At 39.7% G+C, this 22,857-nt stretch overlaps 1 protein-coding gene across 3 annotated transcripts in view; it reads right to left on the bottom strand.

The window, feature by feature from the left end:
• BTRC (beta-transducin repeat containing E3 ubiquitin protein ligase) overlaps nt 1-22,471 on the bottom strand; it is a 118,811-nt gene extending 96,340 nt beyond the window's left edge. For 2 of the 3 annotated variants that reach the window (XM_050899193.1, XM_050899195.1), the window contains exon 1: nt 22,401-22,471. In XM_050899193.1, coding sequence (XP_050755150.1) covers nt 22,401-22,448 — 48 coding nt within the window. In that variant the 5' untranslated portion in view covers nt 22,449-22,471. Of the gene's footprint in view, nt 1-5,204; nt 5,274-22,400 lie in introns of all 3 variants that reach the window. The other variant, XM_050899192.1, reaches the window with a different exon arrangement.
• Between the last annotated feature and the right edge of the window lie 386 nt (nt 22,472-22,857).

Genomic DNA, 22,857 nt, shown 5'->3' with positions numbered 1-22,857 from the left:
TAAAGACCCTTGAAGCATTTTCACGAACTGCAAATCAAGCAACCCAACACCTCACTTAGGGAAAGCTGAGAATATGTTCCTGGGACAACTGTAGGATCTGCCTTCAAGACAATTAGGTCTCACAAAGCAGAGGCTGAAACATGCTACCAGGGTTCAATTATAACACTCCTCCTAGATTCCAAACATAGGAAATACTGGACTTCTCACCCCAGACAGATGACTGACTTCAGTGCAGCAGTTTTCCCCTTCACCCTATGGCTCAGGGGGTTACTGCATTCTGCAAGCTTTGCTGTGCACATACAGCTCAAACTGCTGTAAATTATTCCTTTTCCTTCAGCCTCCCACTTTTCATGTAATTGCTCAGTAAATTTTCCTTAACATACATCTATGCAAAATCTTCTCTAATCTTCTGGTAACTCCCTAGCTTACAGTAACTTTTTACAAGAGATTCCAGTTCACTAACTACTCTTAAATATCAAAGATAAGGGACACAGAAAAGAGTTTACATATTCAGATTATCCAAATAATTTCTTACCTGAGTGGGATCTGGGAGGATCAAATCACAGCTTTTACGTAAATGTTTGTGAAGAAATGTTTTCCCCAAAGAGCGGTTACTGGAGTTGAACCTCTAGGATTCCAGATCAACAGAAATTACATGCCCCAGAAAGGAGCCAACTTCCCATCTATAAGGGGTACAAGATCCTCAATGGCCAAGTGCTTGAGGGAACTTTTGTAAATCATATCTGAACTAGACAATACTAATGTTTTCATAATTATAGCTTTTTAATCCATGAAGCTGACAAATCTAAACCAGTGCACCTGCAGAGCTTTAAGATTCAGATGCCATACCCTTCTTTAAGGAGTATAACATGCAGAGACTTGTGTGTGCTGCTTTAAGCAACACCAAAGATGGTGGTGTTAAAAGCAAGCCCTACCCAAACTTACTAAAAGCAATCTCACCAAGGTCTAAAGCATGAAACTATGTGAAGGCTTAAAATGGAGATCTTACAAGACTAAGAGCATTAGGCTCTTTTGTAAGCAAGAAAACATAGTTGCTATTAAGCTCCATCATGTCCAAATCCTGATTTTGCAGCAATTCCAAACAAGTTAAAATCTTATTATGCCATAAGAGATAAATCTAATTCTTTGACACAGGCATTCCACATGAGTTTAGGACAGTAACGCAGCATCTCAGTTCCGTATCCGCACAGCAAGGACAACAGAACTACCCTGCCTGAGAGAGGTGTCAGAGACTGTCCTTAATTATGAAGCTCTGACACATAAACACCAGAAACTGAAACAACAGGGAGCCAACAAGAAGAGAACAGTGAATCATCACCTTTATAATAAAAATCAGAAAGAGCAATATACCAACTGCCTAACCATCACTGACCCTGAACAACTATGAGGCTTTAAAAAAATACCCAACCCTACTCTAAGAAATGGGTTGAAACCTCTTCAGCTTGGGACACTTCTACAACTTCGGTCTAGATTTCCCTCACACAAACTGCAGAGAACAAATCTACATTGGTGGAGAGATGAAATGGAGGTTTCATTAGATTTTCCCTCATCTCTAGTTTTATTTAATTCCATAAAATCTCTCAGGATTATTGTTATGTTATGCATCTACCACACAAAAGTGTTTCAAGGATAACTGATATGTCTGCATAGCACTTTGCTTTCTCAAAGTACTATATGAGTGCCAAGTATTAATAATGAACTGCAGAAAAAAAGCTTATTTCTACTTTCCACCCAAGGAATTAGTATCTGAATTTTGAAAAGCATATGGATCCACTGAAAATAGAATATTTGTTTTAGAAGTTAAGGAGGAGACACTAAATGACAAAATTACAAAACCAAAATGTTTCCAGAATAATTGCATTTTTCTCCTAGGAAAGGGGATTTTCCTAGTGGAAGAATCCCGTTTTCACCACAGTCCTGGTTTTTACACTCTCTTTTCCAGCTGACTTGACTGAAGTGCAGACCATTAATATCTGAAGTGCCTTGTTTTGATTATACTGGCCTTTGCTGGTACCAATCTAGTTAAGGTAGCACCAAGAATTTCCAGCATAAAACACATTCACAGGTTTATAACTTGCTCTAAAAATTCCACTCCAAAAGACAGTGGGAGGCAGAAAGGCTCAGATGAGTGCGCTATATTACATATCCTATGTGATGCATACTTGCTCACTATGGTACGCAAAGGGGAGGTATTAGCTTTAACTCTGAATTACCATGTTTCACAAGCCACCTAAAATGATACTTTTAACTTCCCATTTGTGTAATCAAAATAATGTTTTCTAAGTGTTTCAGCTAATTAAGAGCTTAATTTGCCCAATTTCACAGTTTGGCTTAAATCATAGGTGGTGTCAATATAATATAGGAATTGGAATGTCATGTCTATTGATCAGATTTATACACAAACATTCCCCTCCTTCCTCCCCTCAGAAGTCAATTGCAGCTTGTCTTCAAAGGGTCAACATCTAGGTGATGGGATGTTACAGACTGCTAGCAGCACAACACTGCCATTCAAAGAAAGGCTTAAATAAAGATCAAGGCTGAATAAATTAAATGTAGGCGTTTGCCTTTTTGTAAAAGATAAACTCACAGGAAACAGCTAGAGTAAAGAGAGCTTTACAGGTTATTTAAAATGCCGTTCTTAAAGCAACATGTATTTCTGGCCATTGGTATTGTATTTCCTCTAGCCCACATAGGAAAACAATATAGCTCTCCACTGCAGCCCAGCAACATTAAATATAAAAACCTGCCGTTAAAGGGCAGAGGGTAATGGCATCAGTGTGGGCGACCCATGCTCAGGTAATGTTCAACTATTATCTCCAGTTTAAGTAGGCTGAAAATACGCAAATCCAGCCAGCACTGTTTTTAGATAAAATTGTCAGTTTTATGGATATTTATAGTATGTGTCCAGTCTTGCAGAACTCCATCTTCCTCCACCTCATCTGTAATATAAACTGCTTTTAGCCTACATTAATACAATGTGTTACTGGGATACTTCTCACATTCTGTATAAGCCAGGCAGCAGATCAATACTCAGCTATGCTGAGGGGGGAAAAAAACCAAAAGTCATTACATTAGGATCCTGTTAAAAACACAGACACCAGGAGGATAAACCTGTTGCACAGATACCATTCCATCTGGATGCATATGTAGATTACTGCTTTTAAATACATCAAAAGTGGCTTTCTTTCCAATACATGGTTTTAAAGAATCCTACAGGTAGGACCTTTGGTATATATCTTACACCAAATCAGTCTCACCTCAAAAAAATTCAACCTCTCTGCTTCTCATGGGAGCTCCTTCTTTTGATCAAAAGTTTCCACCCTTTGTATCAACTCCCTTACCCATATACTTCCTGTGGTGAAATCACAGCACTGAAATTGGAACAGCAAAGCTATTTCCACGACAGCATCTGCTGATGACACAAGCTCAGGTTTATAACTTTTCCTTGATCAAGGAGGAGTAAGAAGATTTAAGATAAAGACTTTAGAACCAATAACAGTAAACTAAAAATCAAAAAGGAAAGCAGCCACACGGAAAAATATTTTTTTAAAAGTGTAAGTTCTTCTATTATTCGAGGTTGCCTAATGTGAAAGTCTCCTTGGAAAATTCACTAACTGAGCATTTTGGGTTTTTTCCCCCTCAGTATTTTTCAGAGTCAAAAAAGCATATACCCCACCTGCATCAGAGCATTGGTAATATAACATAGCAAGAACAGATGCAGGTCTGTTTGCCTCAGAAGAAAAACAGAACAGCCACACAGTCCTCTTCCTATTGTTCTCCCAACCTACCACGTAAGAAACAGAAACTGATGCCATGCCCCACAGGTCAACAAACTTGAGCTCTGTGAGACGATAACTGCAGAGTTGAGATTCCTGTGAGACACCTTGCCTCCAGCTCAGCAAAGTTTAAATCAAGAAAACATCAGCATCAGTGTCCCAGCTGACCTTCACTAGTGTGGACTTGGAAAGAGAGAGAAACGGTCTCTCGGAGAGAAGCTCCAAAGCACGCTTCACCTTTGCAACACATCACTCATCCAAAGAAATGGTTTGCAAATTAATACAGGACTCAATACCCATCTTCTTATAGGTGTTCAAGCTCTTCTCAGTTTCACAGAAGTCAATGTAAATTGTCAGCAGTAAGCAACTTGCACAAACAAGTTACTACTTAGAAGATACTGAGACAAGACCGGAGAGAATCAAAGCCATCCTGTTAGCACCTGCAGTGAAACTCTTGTGTTTTAAGGGGGTTTGCTGCTGTAGTTTTTTACTCTCTCCCACTCCGCTCAAGTGACTTGGCTCTTTGTTTCTGTTGGGCTCACGGTACCATAGATCCCTTCACCACCATGTTTCATCATTTCACAACTCCAGTTGCCACGACAACAAGATGCAGCTTATCTGTGCTGTTTTCATATTTCCAGTTTTTGTTGCCATAACAACACAATCATTCTGGCTTTCTACAAAACCAGCAACTTTAAGCCACGTATTCTCAAGGACACAGGATTCATCTTACATGTATCTTCATGAGAGAAGAGATTTGTACAGGCAATTTGTAAATTAAGCTATTTTTTCTGAAGGGGGATTTTTCACTCACAAAAGTGAAAAGCTGACAGCAATTGCTAGAGGCAGACTGCTGAGACATCTAAAGCCCGGCCTTTAATAATAGCCAGAGTAATATAGCACTAGGCCACTTCTGAGTGGGGACTCCCCACAGTGTCAGATTGTGTCAAACTGCACAATTGTTATGTGATGTGAGTAAGCGTCCATACTTGTTTCACCCAGGCAGATCTGAATTAGACGCTGGATGCAATTCTCTTGAGTTTTAACCCAGTGGCCTCCCCATTATTACCATCCCCACCACCATGCAGCTTTGTGTTCGAAGGCCCATTTTAATTCTGTAATTCAAGCTGTTGTTGCAGATTTCTTTTCAGACTCTGACCCTTTTCGCTTTCAGGTGACTGCATTTTGAACTTTTATTTACAGGAAGTGCACATTCATAAGACTGGTGAGAAAATGTTATACAAACACAGCATGCATAAACACAAAACAGTGATGGCTATGAGGGGTATCAGCTAACATGGCACCATAACTTCATTACACCCTCATTTATGTACTTCACTAATGAGACAAGCACAGGTGTCCAACACAGTCTCTCACATGAGATGAATAACAATAATACAGTCCAACCTGCTTTAGCCATGCTTGGTATCCAGAAGATATAAGTTGGAATCCATCTTTTGGCATGTGTATTCGGGGCTAGGAGAGAATAGACATAAAGAGAGACCTCCTTTTACACTGGGACCTAGCTAACCTAAGTCTAAATTCTGGAGCATTTTAAAAAATGCAGATTTTTTTAAGCCAGGTATGAAGGTTTAGTCCCCAGATTAGTTCTTGTTTAATCCTCTGATATCAGCTGCTTTAAGAACACTTTTCTAATAAAGCCACCACCATTTTTATGATTACCATCATTTTACATTTCAGTTCAGTATATATAGATATTTCTTTAAAATTTCCACACAAATGCACTTGCATAAGCACAGCCTCTGTGGTGGGTGCAGTAGCAGAGACTAATGGTCATTAATGCTTTCGCCACTACATAAAGCTAAATGATGTCAAAACAGCAGTAGTCAAGCTATGAGAGTGTTTTTACAGTCATCATCCTCAACACGGTCAGACCAGACACTGGACAAGATGAAAAGATTAAGGAAAATCCCTGAAGAGGTGCAGCCTTAATACCAGGGTAACAGGAAACTATACTCACACACAACCATGAATTATGCCTCAAACTGATAGACAAATATAATCTCCTCCCCATTTATTGTTTTCATGCTTTATCAGGTTGAGGAAAAGGCAAGACATCCAATTGCTCTGGAAGCACAAAACATATATAGCATAACTTAGAGCTAGAAAAAAGTATGCAACAAAAAAATGAAACACTGCCTATCATGACATTCATTTGCAGTTTGAAGATACTCTCACAATCAAGCGCTTTCAACTGTTCCCCTTCCCCCTCCCCCCAAAAAAGGAGATGCTTAGAAACTAAAATCCCATCTAAGTAACAGGACCAGACAGGACATCTGCAGACACCAAGTCCAGAGATCTTTCTTAGTCCTGGAAACTACTTCACAATCCCTTTCTTAATTCACTGTACTTCCCCTCCAAATCAGCAGATGTGTGCCCCTACCACTCCTTCTGGAAGGCTAGAAAAATCTTTCTCATTTTCAGAATGGCTCTATTCAAGGTGAGTTTACCCCCATTTGTTCTTGTTTCAACACACTATTTAGTTTGTACAAACTGTGTCCACCTTGGTACTCATAACACTAAAAAATACAATTGGTTGGAGAGGAAAAATGTGTCACCACTGAATGACGAACCTTCACAGCTATGGTGGGGAGGTAGTCCAGCCTTGGAATTTGAAATTAAAATAAGAACTAGAACAGACTAAAATCTTGCCTCTAAAGAGAAGTACACATACAGGATTTAACAATATACTTTGAACATTAGTTATTTTTGCTTCTCTCCAGTTTGAATTTAAATACTCCTAAATCTTTCAAAGCAGTAGTAAGATTATGCCCTTGTGACCTAGCCAGTAATCTCAGTTAAACATGAATTTTAATAAACACCACTGTGCTGATAAATTAAAGTCAAGTATATCTGGTTACTGCATTCACCTGCTGAGTTTGGACTTGCAATGCTTAACAAACATTAACAAACTATGTTTTAGGGGACTTCTCACACAGCTAGAAGCATCATGCTCCGAGACCTAATCCTTACTTCACCACTAACTTCATGGGTGGTTAGTCTCTCTACTACTGTAAAATGAGGACAACACTCATTTAACCCACCTCACAGGTTTGCTGAGAGGAACTGCTGACATTTCTACGTGCTTTGAAAATGGAAGAAACTATATGAAGTGCTACATATCTAGCAAGGACACTACAGAAACCCACATTTTACTTCTGGCTCAAGTGCTTCACTTGCTTTTTCAAAGTAGCACAGCACAGTATACCTATCAAGGAACAACAAAAAAAAAGCCTTCATAAACAAGCAGAAATAATGATCTTCTGAAATCACAGTGTCAGGAGTAAATAGACCTGAATACCAGTCTCGGATCTGCCCAGGTTCGCACAACAAAGTGTGAAAAATGACTTAATTTCTTTCTGTTTCTGTCACCTAACCTACAAATTAAAGGATAACAGTCAAGCTTTCTCTTAGGAATGGCTGCTTAACATTTGTAAAGCTCATCGGTCCAGAGTAGTTTGAGTAATTGATTTAAGACACTGATTTAAACCATTTAATTTGAAGATCCTGGTCCTGCAAATATGTAAGTGTATTAACAGATCTATTGCCATCAACAGGATTACTCTCATGCAAGAAGTGTCTCCAATATCAAAGATAACACTGTATTTCTATTTAGACAACTCTTACCAACACAAGTTCTTCGTGACTTCAACATAAAGTTGCTTGAATATTAGCCATAAAAGTAATCAGGACTTTCAGCAGATTAGCAGCTACTGTAAACTCAATTTATTTTTCAATGCTGACAAGTTAAATATACAAATAGGAGAAACTAAAACCCATCACTCATCCCTCAACACCATATTTGCAAAATCCTCTCAGTGAGGTATGTCTCCTCTACGTTTGATAAACCTACCCTCATCTAAGAAGAAAATAAACTATATAGAAGAGAAGCAAATTTTACCAGTATGAGGTATGTCACTACCCACATACTACTGTTTATGCCATTGAAGTGGGATATTTGCACAAGTGAGCCCCCATTCACATCAAACACAAGGAGTGACAGAAAAGTGTAATTTAGTTAAAATCTCACAGATTCACCATTGGCTAAACTTTTACAACCAACCTCCTAAATTCTGAACTTCTGTGGTTCTCCTAGGCACATTGTGAATGACCCCTAGGAATGCATTCTTCAGCACAGACATGCAATTAAATAAGTACATCTGGTTAAAACATTCTGAATTTCAGTATCCGAATGACAGCAGACATAACTACAAAATGACAGAAGAGGAACCCATACATGCTTGACAATTTAAAAAACAAAATAAAATTGCCCCTCTTCCCCCAGCCTTTAAAAGATGTGGGACACAGACAACTGCCTTGTTTGAAAGCTGTACTATTTTATCAATCAACACTAAAGTCTTCTACGATTATGATCCATTCAAGGCAATTCTATCAGCAATACAATTAATTGCCCAGCAAGATCTACTCATTTTTGTATTTTCATGAGCACACGTCATTTATGCTCATGGTTCAATATCATTCATAAGCACAGTATTTTCTCTCAGCATCTGCTCCAGCATTTTCCATGACTAGAAGTCAGGCTGCTAGGGTAATTTTCCTCTCTTTTTCAATAGCCATGACAGTGTTTGCTTTCCTCAAAAAGTAACTCTGAAAGCACTCTAGCTGATAATTTCTATCATGCTATTTTGTGAATATTTCACATTTTTATCTAGGTGAGTGACTAATTTGTAATATAACCCTGTCTACTTCCTTTTCCAAGACATTCATGTTTATTATTGAGGACTTGCTTTAAAAATGAGCCCTCCATCACCACAGATGGCTTATTCCACAACCATCAGCAACTTATTCACAGTTCTGAAATGCAATTTTACTCTGTATGAAATGCCTACTTTCTCTTTAGTCTTTTTGGTGGCCACAGAACTTGTCATCTGTATATTACCCATATATTAAAATTATTATATATATTGCAATTGTCTATAAACCTGTGAGCCAGAATAGCTTACTTTGCTCATCTTTTTTTCTGCAACCCCCGACTTTTTTCTTTAGTAATCTACTCTTCCATTTTTAATCCATTTGATTTCTGCAGTCCCTTGCAAGGCCCAGAACAACAGAATGATTTCTGAGAACAAGTCAGTAATTTAAAAATCAGTGGTACCCTCTTCCCTCCCCTACAAAAGCTGATTTTTAGAGGACATTTAATTACAGGCCTGAGTTCCTATTTTCTAAGCCTAAACACAACCCCTGAAGGCTTACAATATTTGAGTCACAGCTGGAGCTGTGGTTACTATACAGTTTAAATATCAGCCTCTTTACTGTGCAATTTGTTTTGAAAATCAAATCAGATGCCATGTCATAAACAAGTGCTAATTAAGTACTGAGCGGAAATTGGGCTTTTTTGTGCAAGAAGGGTTCTTAAATATCTGCATCTTCACTTCCATAAGAAAGGATAAATATGTCAAGAATGATAATTATAAAAGGAAACCTACTATGGTACTTGCAAAGCAGTACTGCTGCTTCTCCATTTCATCTGCTTCCATGTAAGAAATGGGGGGGGGGGGAAGTTGAGACCTGTATGAAATATATATGTACTAAGGATCTTATGAATCTGATCATATAACCCATAATGCTTCCTTTTCCCTCAGAGAGGACATTCACTCTGGGTTTCTATCACATATGATTTAAACAGGCAAGCTAAACCCATCTCTCTCTGTCAATGCAAAGCAATAGTGAAGCTACTTATATTTTCACTCCTTTTAAGTTATGATCAACACACAGTATTTATTTGATGATAACATTGCATTCATTAGATATAACACCTTGTTTGAAAAATATCAAGTGAAGAACAGGAATAATGCATTTTAATACTCTGAAGGTTGCCTCTGAGTAACAACATTCACGATTCCATTAACTAACAGGCTCTCAGCTACAAAGGCAGAATTAGATCTGTCAGTCACTGACATGGGAGGGCATGGCCAGTTGCACTGAAGATTGTCCAGTTGAGATGACTTCCACAGCAAAAGAAAATATCCCCTGTGGCCTAGAACTTGTTAATGAGTTTGTATGCATTACAGCAATAAACTGAATTCCTACTACAGAATATACAACTTCATGGCCCAAACAGATACCTTACTCCACTGCCCAAAGCAGTACTCAAAATAAGGCACAGTTAGATCTGTGGACTCTGATTCAACAAAACCAAAGACAGGATTTCAAAATCTTTCATTATTATTAGGAGAGAAAACCATGAGCTCTCGGATTCTAAAACCATAAGCTGCCAATACTTAAGCGTGCCCTTAGTGAGATTTTGTAGAAGGAATGAACAAACACCGAGTCGGTTGACTGTCAGATCTCACAGTTTGATACAAACTCCTTCAGAAGGACACAGCACTCTCAAACAGTAAGCTCTGACTGCCTGCAAACTCAATGAATTCACCGCACGTGGTGAACATGGCTGCTCTAGTTCTTTAGTGAATCTGTTTGGAGTATGTTGACCAAGATCTGCTCAAAACCAACTCCCACCGGATAATGTCTATTTATATTCTTTGACAGATAAAAAGACACAAGTTTTTATATCCTGCAAGAGCAGCAGCTACCAGGAAAACTACTTTGGTAACATGAAACACCTGGATACCTTCTTAAGGGCTCACAAGAATACTAAGCTACAGTATTCAAAACTAAATGGAGATCTGTGACAGCACTCCATTAATCTTTGGACAAAGCAACAGAAAGCTCTGCAAACATGCTTACTATAGCAGTCTAAAGAGATCCTCTTCGTGCCCATAAGTAAAAACATGCTTGATTTCACAACCACTTGACATTTTAAGTTTCAAATTCAAGTCCTATATTCAGCCTCCTTCAAGACTGCAAGATCTGTGGTGAAGAAAAGAGAAGCTACATTTCTCATGCTACTGTCTGAACTTGTGCCAGGTAAGTATCCAACAAGAACAGTGGCATTCACAGTGCAAGCATTATGTATAAAATGGAAGCTAGAAGCTTGTCTAGAGATCAATAAAATGAAGCTGATGCCTTTTAAGTATCTTGTCTCTTTTTCATAAGTCCATAGAAAAGTCAGAAAGCTCACCTGGATTCTAATTTTTCAATTAGATTCAGCACATCAGGAATAGAAAATTCTGTACTTGAGAAAAAATACAGCCAAGGTGAACAAAATTAAGAAGTCTGGAAAACTACAATCTCCATAATCAGCAAAAGAACCTACAGTGCTAACTTTCACCTTCCTGATCTCCTGCTGAATTTTAGGTAACGGACAAAAAAGCATGCAGAAGAGATGGGTTACAGGTCTGTGCCAACTATCCTGGAAGGAAATTTGCAGTTCACACATTAAGCAGACAAATTTGTAAGAGGAATACGTTTTTTTTTTTTTCCTAAAGAAATGGAAATGCTTTCAAGAGCAGACTCCAGCACTCAACCACATTTTCTGCTTAGCTAGTGAGCTCTCGTCTTCTGAGCAGACTCCAGCACTCAAGCCAAACATTCTCCTGTTCCATAAAGTAACAAGAAAAACTTCCTTTTTGCAGGAATGGCCATTCTATCCCAATTCATTTCCCTCACAAAGCACTGTGCTACAATTACAATATGGGACCTATTCACCCATCATAAGTAACTTGGAATCCATAACTAATTGCCTCAAGTACTTACCAAGATATATTAAATTTCCTTTCCTGATCTAAATGCCCTGTACTGAGTTCAGCTCTATGACAGTTCTCAACTCGTTGAGACTGGCACAAGATGTAAATGCTCCTTTGCTTGGCTTAACTAGAGGAAACTCCTCCTTAAAACAAGAAACACCAAAGAAGCCTGCTGTCTTGGAGGACTATGATGCAAGAATGAAGTGGGGGCAACAGAAGCAGCTGAAGATACCTAACGGGCAGCCTCTGGCAGCATCCCCATGCAGAACAAGTATCTGTAAGAACATTAACCAGAACGAGTCTAAAATGTTGCAGGAATGAGTGGCCAACCCTTAAAAAGCAAAAAAACTCAAAACACAAACAGACCAACAGTATGTCATGTCTCCCAAGAAAGGAAATCTACTGAGACTGAGTACTGACAACTATTGCCACAATGAAGCAGTCACCATGGGAGGCGTAAGTAAATCTACTCCCAATTTAGAACAAATTAGAATTAGTGCTAGACTAACCCAATCTTCTTCTTTAAGAAGATCACTGAAGTCCAGACAAATTAGAATTAGTTAAGCATTTGATAGATGACATGTAGGAAGTTACACGTTAAAATGGAGAGGATTAGGATTAATACCAGAGTTGTAAGGAGGATAAGAAACTAAAAACGGTAGAGGATCACAGGTTATTTTCAAAAAGGAACCATCAAGCTGTACAGAGATTGATCTTTGTCGAAATCCATTATTAATCTTGAAATTAATGTTAAAATATTCTCACTAATGGCTAAAAAAACCTAAGAATTACCAATGTGCTAATGAAATTGGCTGAAGACAAAGTTAAGAGACATCATAAATACATAGGACACAGCATCTTGAAGATCTGGATAACAGAACCAACACAAGATGTACATAAATTAAAAAGTAGCATTATTTCCATTATAACCTAGGGACTCACTAACTGAGAAGAGCGGAAGAGGCCCTGGGATATGTTACTCTTTAGATAATGATAGTTCACCAATAAGATGCAGCCATGAGGATGGCAAATACCACTATAGGATATTGTATAAAGTGAAAAATTCCCAGAACAGAGAAATTAGGATTATTGCTTTTGTACAAGGAACCAATAAAACTTTTCCTGGAATATTCTGTATAGCTCTGGTCACTCATGTTCCAGGGAGGCTAATCAAATTCTGCAGCTGTTTAAAAAGGTCTGCTAAGATGATCAAGAGTTATAGGAAACATCTTACAATGGAAAGAAAAAGAAAAAAAAAATGCTGGTTTAGCCTGACCAGATCCAGCTCAGAGGAAAATACAATTGCTCTCGACAAATATATGCAGATGAACACAGGGGAGCAAGAAGAGCTGTTTAAGCTCAAGGACAACACTGGCACAAGAACAAATGAGAATGAATTATCCATGAATGAAGTTAAGCTGGAAAATAAGAACGAGGATTCTAGCTTTCAAAGTAGTCAAATTTGGGATAGCTCTACAATGGCGTAGCAAAGAAAATTCCACTCACTTAAGAACTGCTTTGAGTAGCTTGCAAAAAGGACTAGAGAGCACACTGTCTGCCAACATCGAACTTGAACCCATGCTCCACAAGACCTGTTCCAATCCCACGCAGAGATGTTTCACTGATGGGCTCTGTACAGTTTTCCTCTGCATGAAGTCTCATTTTAAGGTCAGTGAGATACGGATATATAGGAATATCTTCTTGTCAGTAAAAAACTTTCAGGACATTTATGCTTGCTTATAAACAACAGCTGTGACAAAGTACTGGAGTCATCCCAGGCAAAAGGAGAAAAAAAAGGAAAAAAGTCACAAAAAGAAAATGAACTGGGAATGTAGATTTTTGTTCTTTGGAACCTACCAGCAACAGAAAATACCTTCTGTCATATCTGAAGAGGGTGTTAGATTGTTTGGATTTCTTCAGAAAACTGTTGAGATGCTTCCAAGACCCATCTTGTAAAACAAGATCGATCCATTGTTTCTTGAGACTACACCCACTTCTCGTTGTTCTAATTTGCAGGAGATGAACGATAGCTGGCTCCATTTCTCAATCCCGTTGAGAGTTTTGGCATATAAGAAGGAAGGGCATTGAGCAGACCCAATGAACAACCCCCCTGGAGAATCGCCAGCATCTTCCTAACAGACAAAATTCGAGGCCAACTATCCATAAACTAAAAGCAACTCCCACATAAACACTGCTCCATTCTCCATCGCTCTCACAATAAATAACAAATGATGTGTGTAGAGAGGGAGAGTGACTATATTGTATGACAGACTTTCATGCTAGACCATTTTTCTCTGAAACAACTAGAGACTGTTTTGGTTGCTGTATGGGCAAGCCTGGAAACGTTAAGATTTTCTTTTCTAGTCAGAATAGAGTCTAGCCCTACTTTGTATCCAAGCAAAGAAAGCCATCACCTTTCTCCTGAGCATTCAATCCATTCTCCTATTTTTGAAAAAAAAACTCACAACTGTAAGAATAACTATGTCCTTAGCTGGAAATATCAAGAAAGAGGACTCCTACAAACAAACTGAGAGAATCCACATGTAGGCACAAAGCCAGCTGATGGAAAAACCATACCAGAGTTCTGCACTGGCTGGTACCTCCCAAACTCCCTTCCTACAATCTTCTTCAGATCTGTTTTGCTCCAGGTGCTTCTGAAGAAGATGGGCCATCTAGACTACAGTTAGAAGTACACTTATTACTGTTCTGCTAACATATAACTGCACTTAAGAACTACTTCTTCATTCCTTCATAGTATGTCCCTGTAACTTTTTCCTTCTTACCATGGGAGGAAGGAAATTAAACCAGCACTAAGGCTCTTTGCTTCTGCTAGTCCAAACTCGTTACACCAGTGGATTCTGCCAAGAGGTTGCATGGCTCCTGCTCACAGACTGTAAACACTTCTGTCCTTCCCTCAAGAAGACTGGAAAGACCTCTTGCCGAGCTTTCCCATTCTTCCTCATTCTCTCCTTCCTGCTGCTCTCATCAAGATGAATGCACAGACCCTGTTTCAGCAGTGGGGGGAGGGAAAATTAAATCGGATGATTCTCAATTCTTAGTACAGAGGAGGACTAGAAGCAGCTAGAGAGCGCAAAATTATGATCAGTCGTTTGTTTCCAAGCAAAATCACTGTGGAGAAGTGAAATAATTTAAAACTGAAAGTCTTCATTGCTGCTTCTCAAACCTTCTGCCATCACAGCTAATTTGGCTGTGCACACACAGCTGCAAGCAAGCTGAGCACCCATTGGTTAATGGAACCAGGAACTTGCAGATGAAAGAGAAAAAATGAATTTTAATGCAGTTTTTAGAAATACTTGTCATTGTTTCAGCATTGCCATTTAGTGAATGGGACCGATTTCTCTCTCAGTAGGGGATGATATTTTAATGATGTAACAATGTACTTCCCAGAAGAAAGACAAGCCTCATGAGGCAAATTAAAACTAAGAATATTCATATCCCATTAAAATCAGACAGTTTCAAGCCATTTTTTAAATTAATTTTGTTTAATGATAAAATGTGTTATCTTAACAGGTGGCTAGCCAATTGTAAAATTAACCAAAACATGGTCAGAAGCACAAGGCTAGCTATTAGAACTGGTTTCTTTTTATTCTGTCTTCTATTATCAGTGTACCATATGACCCTACACAAATTCCTCCAGTTCATGACCCCAGGCAAATTTCTGAGCTTCACCTTTCTCTTTCTGCAAAGCAGGGGTAGTATTTGTCCAACACCAGAGTTCCTCAAGACCTCAGATAAAGACATTAGAAAGCATTGTTGTTTAATAAGCAGGACATATTTAATGCAACTCCCAGGATGTTTATTTTCAACAGTTTCTGTGGGATCAAGAAGTTTTTCTCAACACTAATCAGCATCCTGTCAAGAAAACAGCTTCATGTTTGATTGCTTATTAATTGTACTTTGAGCACTTACTATTTAGCTGCAGCCACTGGACTCTGCTATGCTACAACTCATTTTCATTTTCCACAGCTAAAGACACTGCATTCAGCCCCTCTGTGCAAAATCACTTAAAATATATAAATAATACGCCTTGTTGAGCATCTCCTGAATCGTAGGAAGGAGGAAATGAGGAAGACTGAAGAAAATATTGAGTATTAGAAACACTAGTTAAGTTTGACACTGAGAATGGTTAAATATTACACAAATCTCACCAGCACACATGGAGGTTAGAGACGACACAATGTAAGTAGACAAGGAAGTGAGAAAACAGCTTATTCCACCTGCATTGCTGAATTTAGCATGAAAATTTTCATACAACAAAATCAAGTTGCTCGGCTTGCTGGTTTTGCTGGTCTTACACATGATCTGATCATTTATACCCTAAACACTGTTGCAGCAATCACTGAGAAAATGAATATGACAAGAAATGCATCTATACAGATGAAAAAAGTCAGTGGAATCCCTTCACACAATTCTTAATGAAAATTCATAATTTCCAGGTATAAATGACTCTCCTTGTAAGAGAAAATAAGTACTTTTCATTAACAAGTTTTATGATACAAACAAACTACCAGCACAGTAAAATCCAAAGAAAACAAAACAGTGGATGAACACATTCACTTGACAAGCATATCCACTCAACATTCGTAGATCAGGAAATACTTTCTGATCCCCACTTCAAATGCTTTTAGAGCACGAAGTAAATTTTAAATGAGACCAGACCATGAAGTTTCCTCTGCCATTTAACTTCTAGTCTCAAGTCATTCTTTCCACTACCTCAGTAGCTGCTAACACTGAAAATAAACAAGAAAACAATGTAACTTCGTATTTTCATCTTTTATGGCCCAGAGATCAGAGCTTGGCTGGCCACTGGAAATACTCCAGAGATCACCATTTCATTTTTTCTTCATTAGGCACCTCTTAAAGAGGCGACCTCCGAACACTGTACTTACCTACCTTACCTCTAGAGATAATACACAGCTACACAATAATTTTATTTTCTTCCTCTGAAATCTTCATTACCTCTTTCCATATCACAAACTACTACAGAATATTGAGAATGTTGAGGCCACTGCGCATGTCTTGTATCTTCCAAGGATTATTTAGGAAACCCTTTGCCTAACCAAACTTTGTGGTTAGAACAGTCTGCTGTATCTTACTAATGAGAATGATAATTTAGTACCAAATACACATGAGGAATTATAGCTCTGCTGACTGGCAAATAATTTGCCAAGGCAGATTAGTTTAGCTGCATAAAATAAATATCCACCTGCACATACTAGCACTAATCAGGGCGTGAAATTAAACTTTTTATTCAGTGGGAAATAACTGCTGCAAGGCGGCGATTTAGTCTGGGAAGCAAATATTAAGGTCAGCCTATTCTCTCTGATGTTTATAGTATATATTACAGTGTGGAGAGCATGGTACAACAAATTCTGCTTTTTAAGTCCATGAAACTAAATACTTCAGTGATGCGATAGCAAATTTGCCATTTGCTTTTCTAATTGCATACATTTAATGGAGCAAAGTGGCTGAAATGAAACATTACCAGAGACGTGAGGGTGAAGTTACTGAAGTACCAAAGGCCTGCACCAAGTGCAGAAAAATCTACGGCACAAAGTTTGGGGTAAAAGAAAATAAATCAACATTTTCTTTACAATATACTAGTCCCAACAAATCCTCAAACTAAGAGAATGTTATTTCAGTTCTATTGGAAAAAATTACTGAGTATATGTTTAATATTCAAGCAGGATTTGCAACCCTGCATTTAGGAGGCAACTCTCTGCTATCCCAGCTGTTTTACAAAATTATTTTCATTGCTTTTATGCCACCCTTGCTTTGGATACCCAGGACTCTCTGCCACAATGACCACGACACAAATATGTTATTAGGAAGACTGTAAGGTTATCAAAGCAGTGTTTTAAAACAATAGCTAACAAGTCCTAGGTCTTAAAAATCCCAGTCATACTGACACCATAAATCATACAGGTTCAGTGCCAACAGAACCTCTTTTAAAGCATAAGCCTTTGTCTGTCTGTTCCGTGTATATATATATATACACACACACACAAATAGAGAGAAAAAAAAAAAAAACCAAAAAGAGATTCCAAGTCTATTACTCTTCAGCCTCCAATTACACTGACTATTCCTTACTATATTACCTGCCAGTTATGTGGAAGCTCCTACAAACATGAGAATATGAAAATTAAGGAACCTCAGGGTTTCCTCTCATTACAAAAAAAAAAAAAAAAAAAAAACCACCCCACAGATGCATCTTAAAAGACAACCAAAAGGTTTTGGTTCTCCTGTGAAACTGGAAGGCCATCAGGATCTCCTACAATCATGTCACCCAGAAAGAAAAGTAAAACGGTAATTTGGGGGTGAAATAGAAAAAAGGCACTCATGAAGAACAGTCTTCCTATTCACAAGCCAGGAAGTTAAGTACTGCAAATTGATTTGTTCAGAAAAACTGAGAAAGTGAAACTTCATTAAATATCAAGCTATTGCTTCCCAAACCATCCTAGATAGGATCCCAAACTGGTCAGGTACAGCTCCAAGCACTGTTAATTAAACACAACTGAAGTTGTCACTAGTCCATTCAAGAAAACAGATGTTGCTTCATAGAGCTTTGATATTTTTCTTAAATACCTTTCAAAATGAGGAACAAAAAATATGAACTCTTATAAAAAGGGCTTTATTGTATTTTTATAGCATATTACATACCTTGTAACAATCATTCTGTTAAGTGTGAATGTCAGTTTTATTTTCTGTCCCTTTTTTCCTGGCTATTTACAAGCTTTGTAAGAATCGTTCCTTAATTAAGTCTAAACATAGTTTTATATAAATGGATTCCTGGAATTAAAAACGTTCAGACTTAAGAAATGATTGTTACAGAGACTGTAACAGGCCGTAAAAAAGAATGCCACTTTAAACAAAGATTTCTCATTTTAATTAAAAAGATAATCATCAGAACATTCGTATACTTAACAGAACCATTTGAAGCTACTTTGAAAAAATATCTACTATTCTATGCAGGCATATGTAGTTTACTTTATATGACATTTAATCAAAGTCTCAGTTGAGCCTATTGCGCTCATACTTTAAATACTGTATCTACAGTTTTAAACACTTTATTCAAATATGAAAGTTACTTATTGAGCACCTAATTTCCAGTACTTTTGTAAATGGTTATGACAACAGAAATCCCATATTCTCGAAGGCATAAAAACAGAGCTCTGTAAGGCAAGGGGTTTTGGGAGGGGGTTTTGTGTGTTCTTTTTTTTAAGCTAATGGGCACATTCGCCTCTCCTTTTAGCTTGTGCATCAGTCTCTTACACACTGTACTTTACGAAGAGTGTAGTTTTATCTGTAGTATTGTAGAAACATGAAAAGGGGCTGAGGTGAACTGAGACAGGTTCCACTCTGGTAAAATCCTTGGTGTAGCCACAGAACACTGGACTACATAACTTACAAGATCATATTTTAAATCTATGAACTGGCTTTCATTCAAAAAAAAAACTTTGAAAGATGACATGTAGAATGCATGATAGAAAACACTCATTCACCAGCAAAACCAGCCTTCCCTGGTGAGCAGTTGCTTAGCATTGCATAATGCTAATATACAGCAATTTAATATCAGAAGTAAATTAGGCCTTCTTAAAATGTAGAGGTAAATTGAGTAGGCAAATGAAGTTAAATAAATTACTTAAACCTTAAAGCATTAGATTATACATATTGTAGCTGACCATGGATAACTAGGAAACTAGTAGCAGATATTAGCCAAACGTAATGCTGTTTCATTGGCAAGTAATCAAGCCAATACCAGCCACTAAGAAGGCAGCCTTCTTTTACTCCCATCAAAAAGTTGCAAAGACATGAGCACACACAAAAAAGAGTCCAGTTTGTCTTTCAAAGCATCAAATATAGATACTTTAAAGCAAGATAATTTCATTCATAATATTAGCATTGGATGAAGTCTCCACATGACAATTTTCTATTAGAGTTAGACATTAAAATAAAAAACAAATCACCAGGTCCATCTTGCCTGGTACCTTGTGACCCAAGAGAGCTGCTCAAAGTCAATGCCAAAAATTAGGTACTGACATTTTCAAGTGGAAAAAGTATTATTTTCTAGAGAAGCACAAGAATACTACAACCTACAAGGCTGCTTTTCAACATTGTCCTGGTTTTGGCTGGGGTAGAGTTAATTTTCTTCATAGTAGCTAGTATGGGGCTATGCTTTGGATTTGTGCTGGAAACAGTCTTGGTAACACAGGGATGTTTTAGTTACTGCTGAGCAGTGCTTACACAGAGTCAAGGCCTCTTCTGCTCCTCACACCACCCCACCAGCAAGTAGGCTGGGGGTGCACAAGAAGTTGGGAGGGGACACAGCCGGGACAGCTGACCCCAACTGACCAAACGGATATTCCATACCATATGACATTATGCTCCGTATATAAAGCTGGGGGAAGAAGAAGGAAAGAGGGGACGTTCGGAGTGATGGTGTTTGTCTTTCCAAGTAACTGCTACACATGATGGAGCCCTGCTTTCCTGGAGATGGCTGAACACCTGCCTGCCGATGGGAAGTGGTGAATGAATTCCTTGTTTTGCTTTGCTTGCACGTGTGGCTTGAAATGAAACCTACCACAAATCCATATCACAAACAAAACTATCAAAAGCTGGAGAGATAATAGGTCTCATGCCTCCAAAAGATATTTGAGTATTTACCTACAATGGCACTTGGGAAACTCTCAGGGAAAATCAATAATTAATAGCAAAGCCCAGCTCAACCCAAACTGCAAGCCACCTAATAAGGAAGATGTACATGAAGCGTATCACACACTTGGATGAACAAGGTAATACACTGTGAATGATTCAGCATTAGTTGAGAGGATGCACGAGCTGATCTACTACCTCTATGTGGATAACTGTACCAATGCCATTACTGCAGTACCTAAGCACTTTCTGAGTGCTAAAAGGCAGAAACAAGATGCTTCCTAGGAGGGCCAAACTGATACTTGCAACTGATACCTGATGTATCAAAACAACCTACCTGTGCCACACCTCCACGAACACCAGAAGACCCCACCAAGTCTGACAAAAAACTTTACTTCATCAGCATAATTAAAGTAAGAGTCATGTTCTAGACATACATGCGCTGAAGCAAAAGCCTGAGATGTGTTAAACAAAAGCTTTTCTCACTCTCCTCTCAACCTGTATGCAAAAATACCCTAAAAAGTTCAGAGTGGACAGAGGGAAGCCACATCTTTCATTGCACTTTTTACAAGCATTTTACATACAAGAGGCATTTTAATAAAACATTGAGGAACTTGGTTTAGCTTTTAGTTCTCAGCGCAGCCTGATCTCGATAATTCCTCCCTTTATCTGGTGCTCTTAACAGATGCATCTCCTGTAACAGCAGCTCTCTCTCACGCTCAGGTCTCTCCCCAGTGTCAAGGCGCTTTATTGTTCAAGTGGAACACAGCCAGCTGCAAGATGGACAGGGATTCCCTCAGGTCCCAGGCCCAATCTTACAGAAGATCTCAAATGCCTGGACTAAGCCCTGGGATGGGAATCTTAGCACAGGGGGCAAAAAAAAGCAGCATATGAGAAGTCAGTGTAGCATGTTCACAATGCTGTTTGGCAGAAGACAAAAACGTTTCAGCAGAAACTTTTCAGGATATGAAACTCACTATCTAGAGGAAGGCTGTAATTACCAAGCTTGGCAAAACACAAGTGCAACAGGATCTGGGACACTCCTTTGGCCAATCACACACCAAAGAGGGTAGTTTATTATTACTAACTGGTACCTTGCCTATTTAGGTATCCACAGCATTTTCCCACTTCAATGAGCTGAGACTCTATAAATCTGACAAACTTGGAGACTACTAGCAAAAGGGTCAAAAAGTCTCAAGAGAAACAAGTTCTACAAGATTAAAAAACAGAAGCCAAACAAGTGTTTTGAAGCTCAATTAAAAATTAAAATTTGCAACTAGCGTTTCCTCAATTTCATTTTGGGCATATGTTCTGAAGGTTTAATAGAATTGCTTCTTCTTGATGAGCTTAGATTTAATTCTGTACCACTGGAAGCACTAATCCAAAACAAACTTTCAGCAAGTGTTGCCAGTCATTTAAATGATATCCTTAGGGAAAGAACAGTTTGGGGCACCCGAAATTTACATTCAATTCAGTTGGCAACAGTTTGTTTTCATTTCTAAATCTTATGTTTCTGGCCAAAACACTTAGAAATATCAACAAATGAAGAAAGAGAGAATGAAACTACAGTTTAAATGCATCATGCCTCAAATCTAAGTAAACTAGCCACATTTGAAGAGCATCTTGGATGCAAGTACCCCCAAGGCTGTTTTCCATGCCAAAGGCCAACTCACAAACCTAAACAATGTAAGTGCTCTTCCCATTCACTATCAATGATATGTTGCTGCAGCAGCAGGTGAAAGATTTAAGTGTTGGTATTTACAACTCTCACGGCAGAATGGAAGGAAAAACAAAATAAAATTGCAGAGAGATGGTGTGCAATACAGAAGGATAGTCTAAGGTGTATAAATAAAGAGAGAAACCCAAGAATTACATGCGCAACCCCTCCCGGTGCCTGTGGGCCCCCCTGCCAGCTCCTGCCTCACTCGAGTTTAACTTCTGGCACCTGCAGCCCCCTATGCCCCCTCCAACACAATGATACTTTTCCGCAGATTTGGGGGCCCCACTCCCGGCACACAGCCCTCCCCGGCAGGCAGCCCCCTCCCCGCACCCCACTGCGCCTCTGGGGTCCCGCTCACCGCCCGCCCCCGCCCGTAGGACGAGCGGCCCCCCGCCAGCCCGGCGCCCCCCGGCCCAGCACACCTTAGAGGCCCGGCCTCCCCCAGGGTCCCCTTCCCCATTGCCCCCAGCCCCATCTCCCCCCCTCCGCCCCTCCCCCACAGCCCCTCCTCATCCCTCGCCCCTCCCCCCGGCTGCCCCTCCACACACACAGGTGCCCACCCCCGCCGCCGCGGCCCCTCACCATGAACTTGAGGGCCTTCTCCTGAAGCACGGCCTCAGCCGGGTCCATAGTCCTGCGCCGCCGCCGGGGCCGGGGCCGGGGCTGGGGCCGCCCCTCCTCTCAGTGCCAGGCCGCAGCCAGCGCAGACAGGAACCTGCGCTGCCCCGCGTCCCCCCCTCCACCTCGCCCCGCTGCCCGCACAGCGCATGCGCCGCCCGCAGGCCCACGGGAAATGGAGTCCCCGGCCGCGCTACCGGCAAGGGCCCGAGCCGTGGGCCAGAACTACAAAGCCCGAAAGGTCTTGGGGCCAGGGGCACGCCGGGAGCCGGCTGGCGCATGCGCTGTCCGCGGGAGAGGGGGCCGACGGGAGTTGTAGTAGGGTGGGGCTGTGACGGTGTAACTTGAGGGCGGGGGCTGGGGGGAGGCATCCCGCTCGGGGCGGGGGAGGGAGGGAACCCCCTCTCCGCAGGGGCCATGC

Source organism: Gymnogyps californianus, chromosome 6 (assembly GCF_018139145.2).
Source record: "Gymnogyps californianus isolate 813 chromosome 6, ASM1813914v2, whole genome shotgun sequence".
In the NCBI taxonomy this organism is placed as follows: Eukaryota; Metazoa; Chordata; class Aves; order Accipitriformes; family Cathartidae; genus Gymnogyps; species Gymnogyps californianus.
Note: the sequence above shows the minus strand (reverse complement) of the source record. Positions and strands in the feature narration are given on the sequence as shown.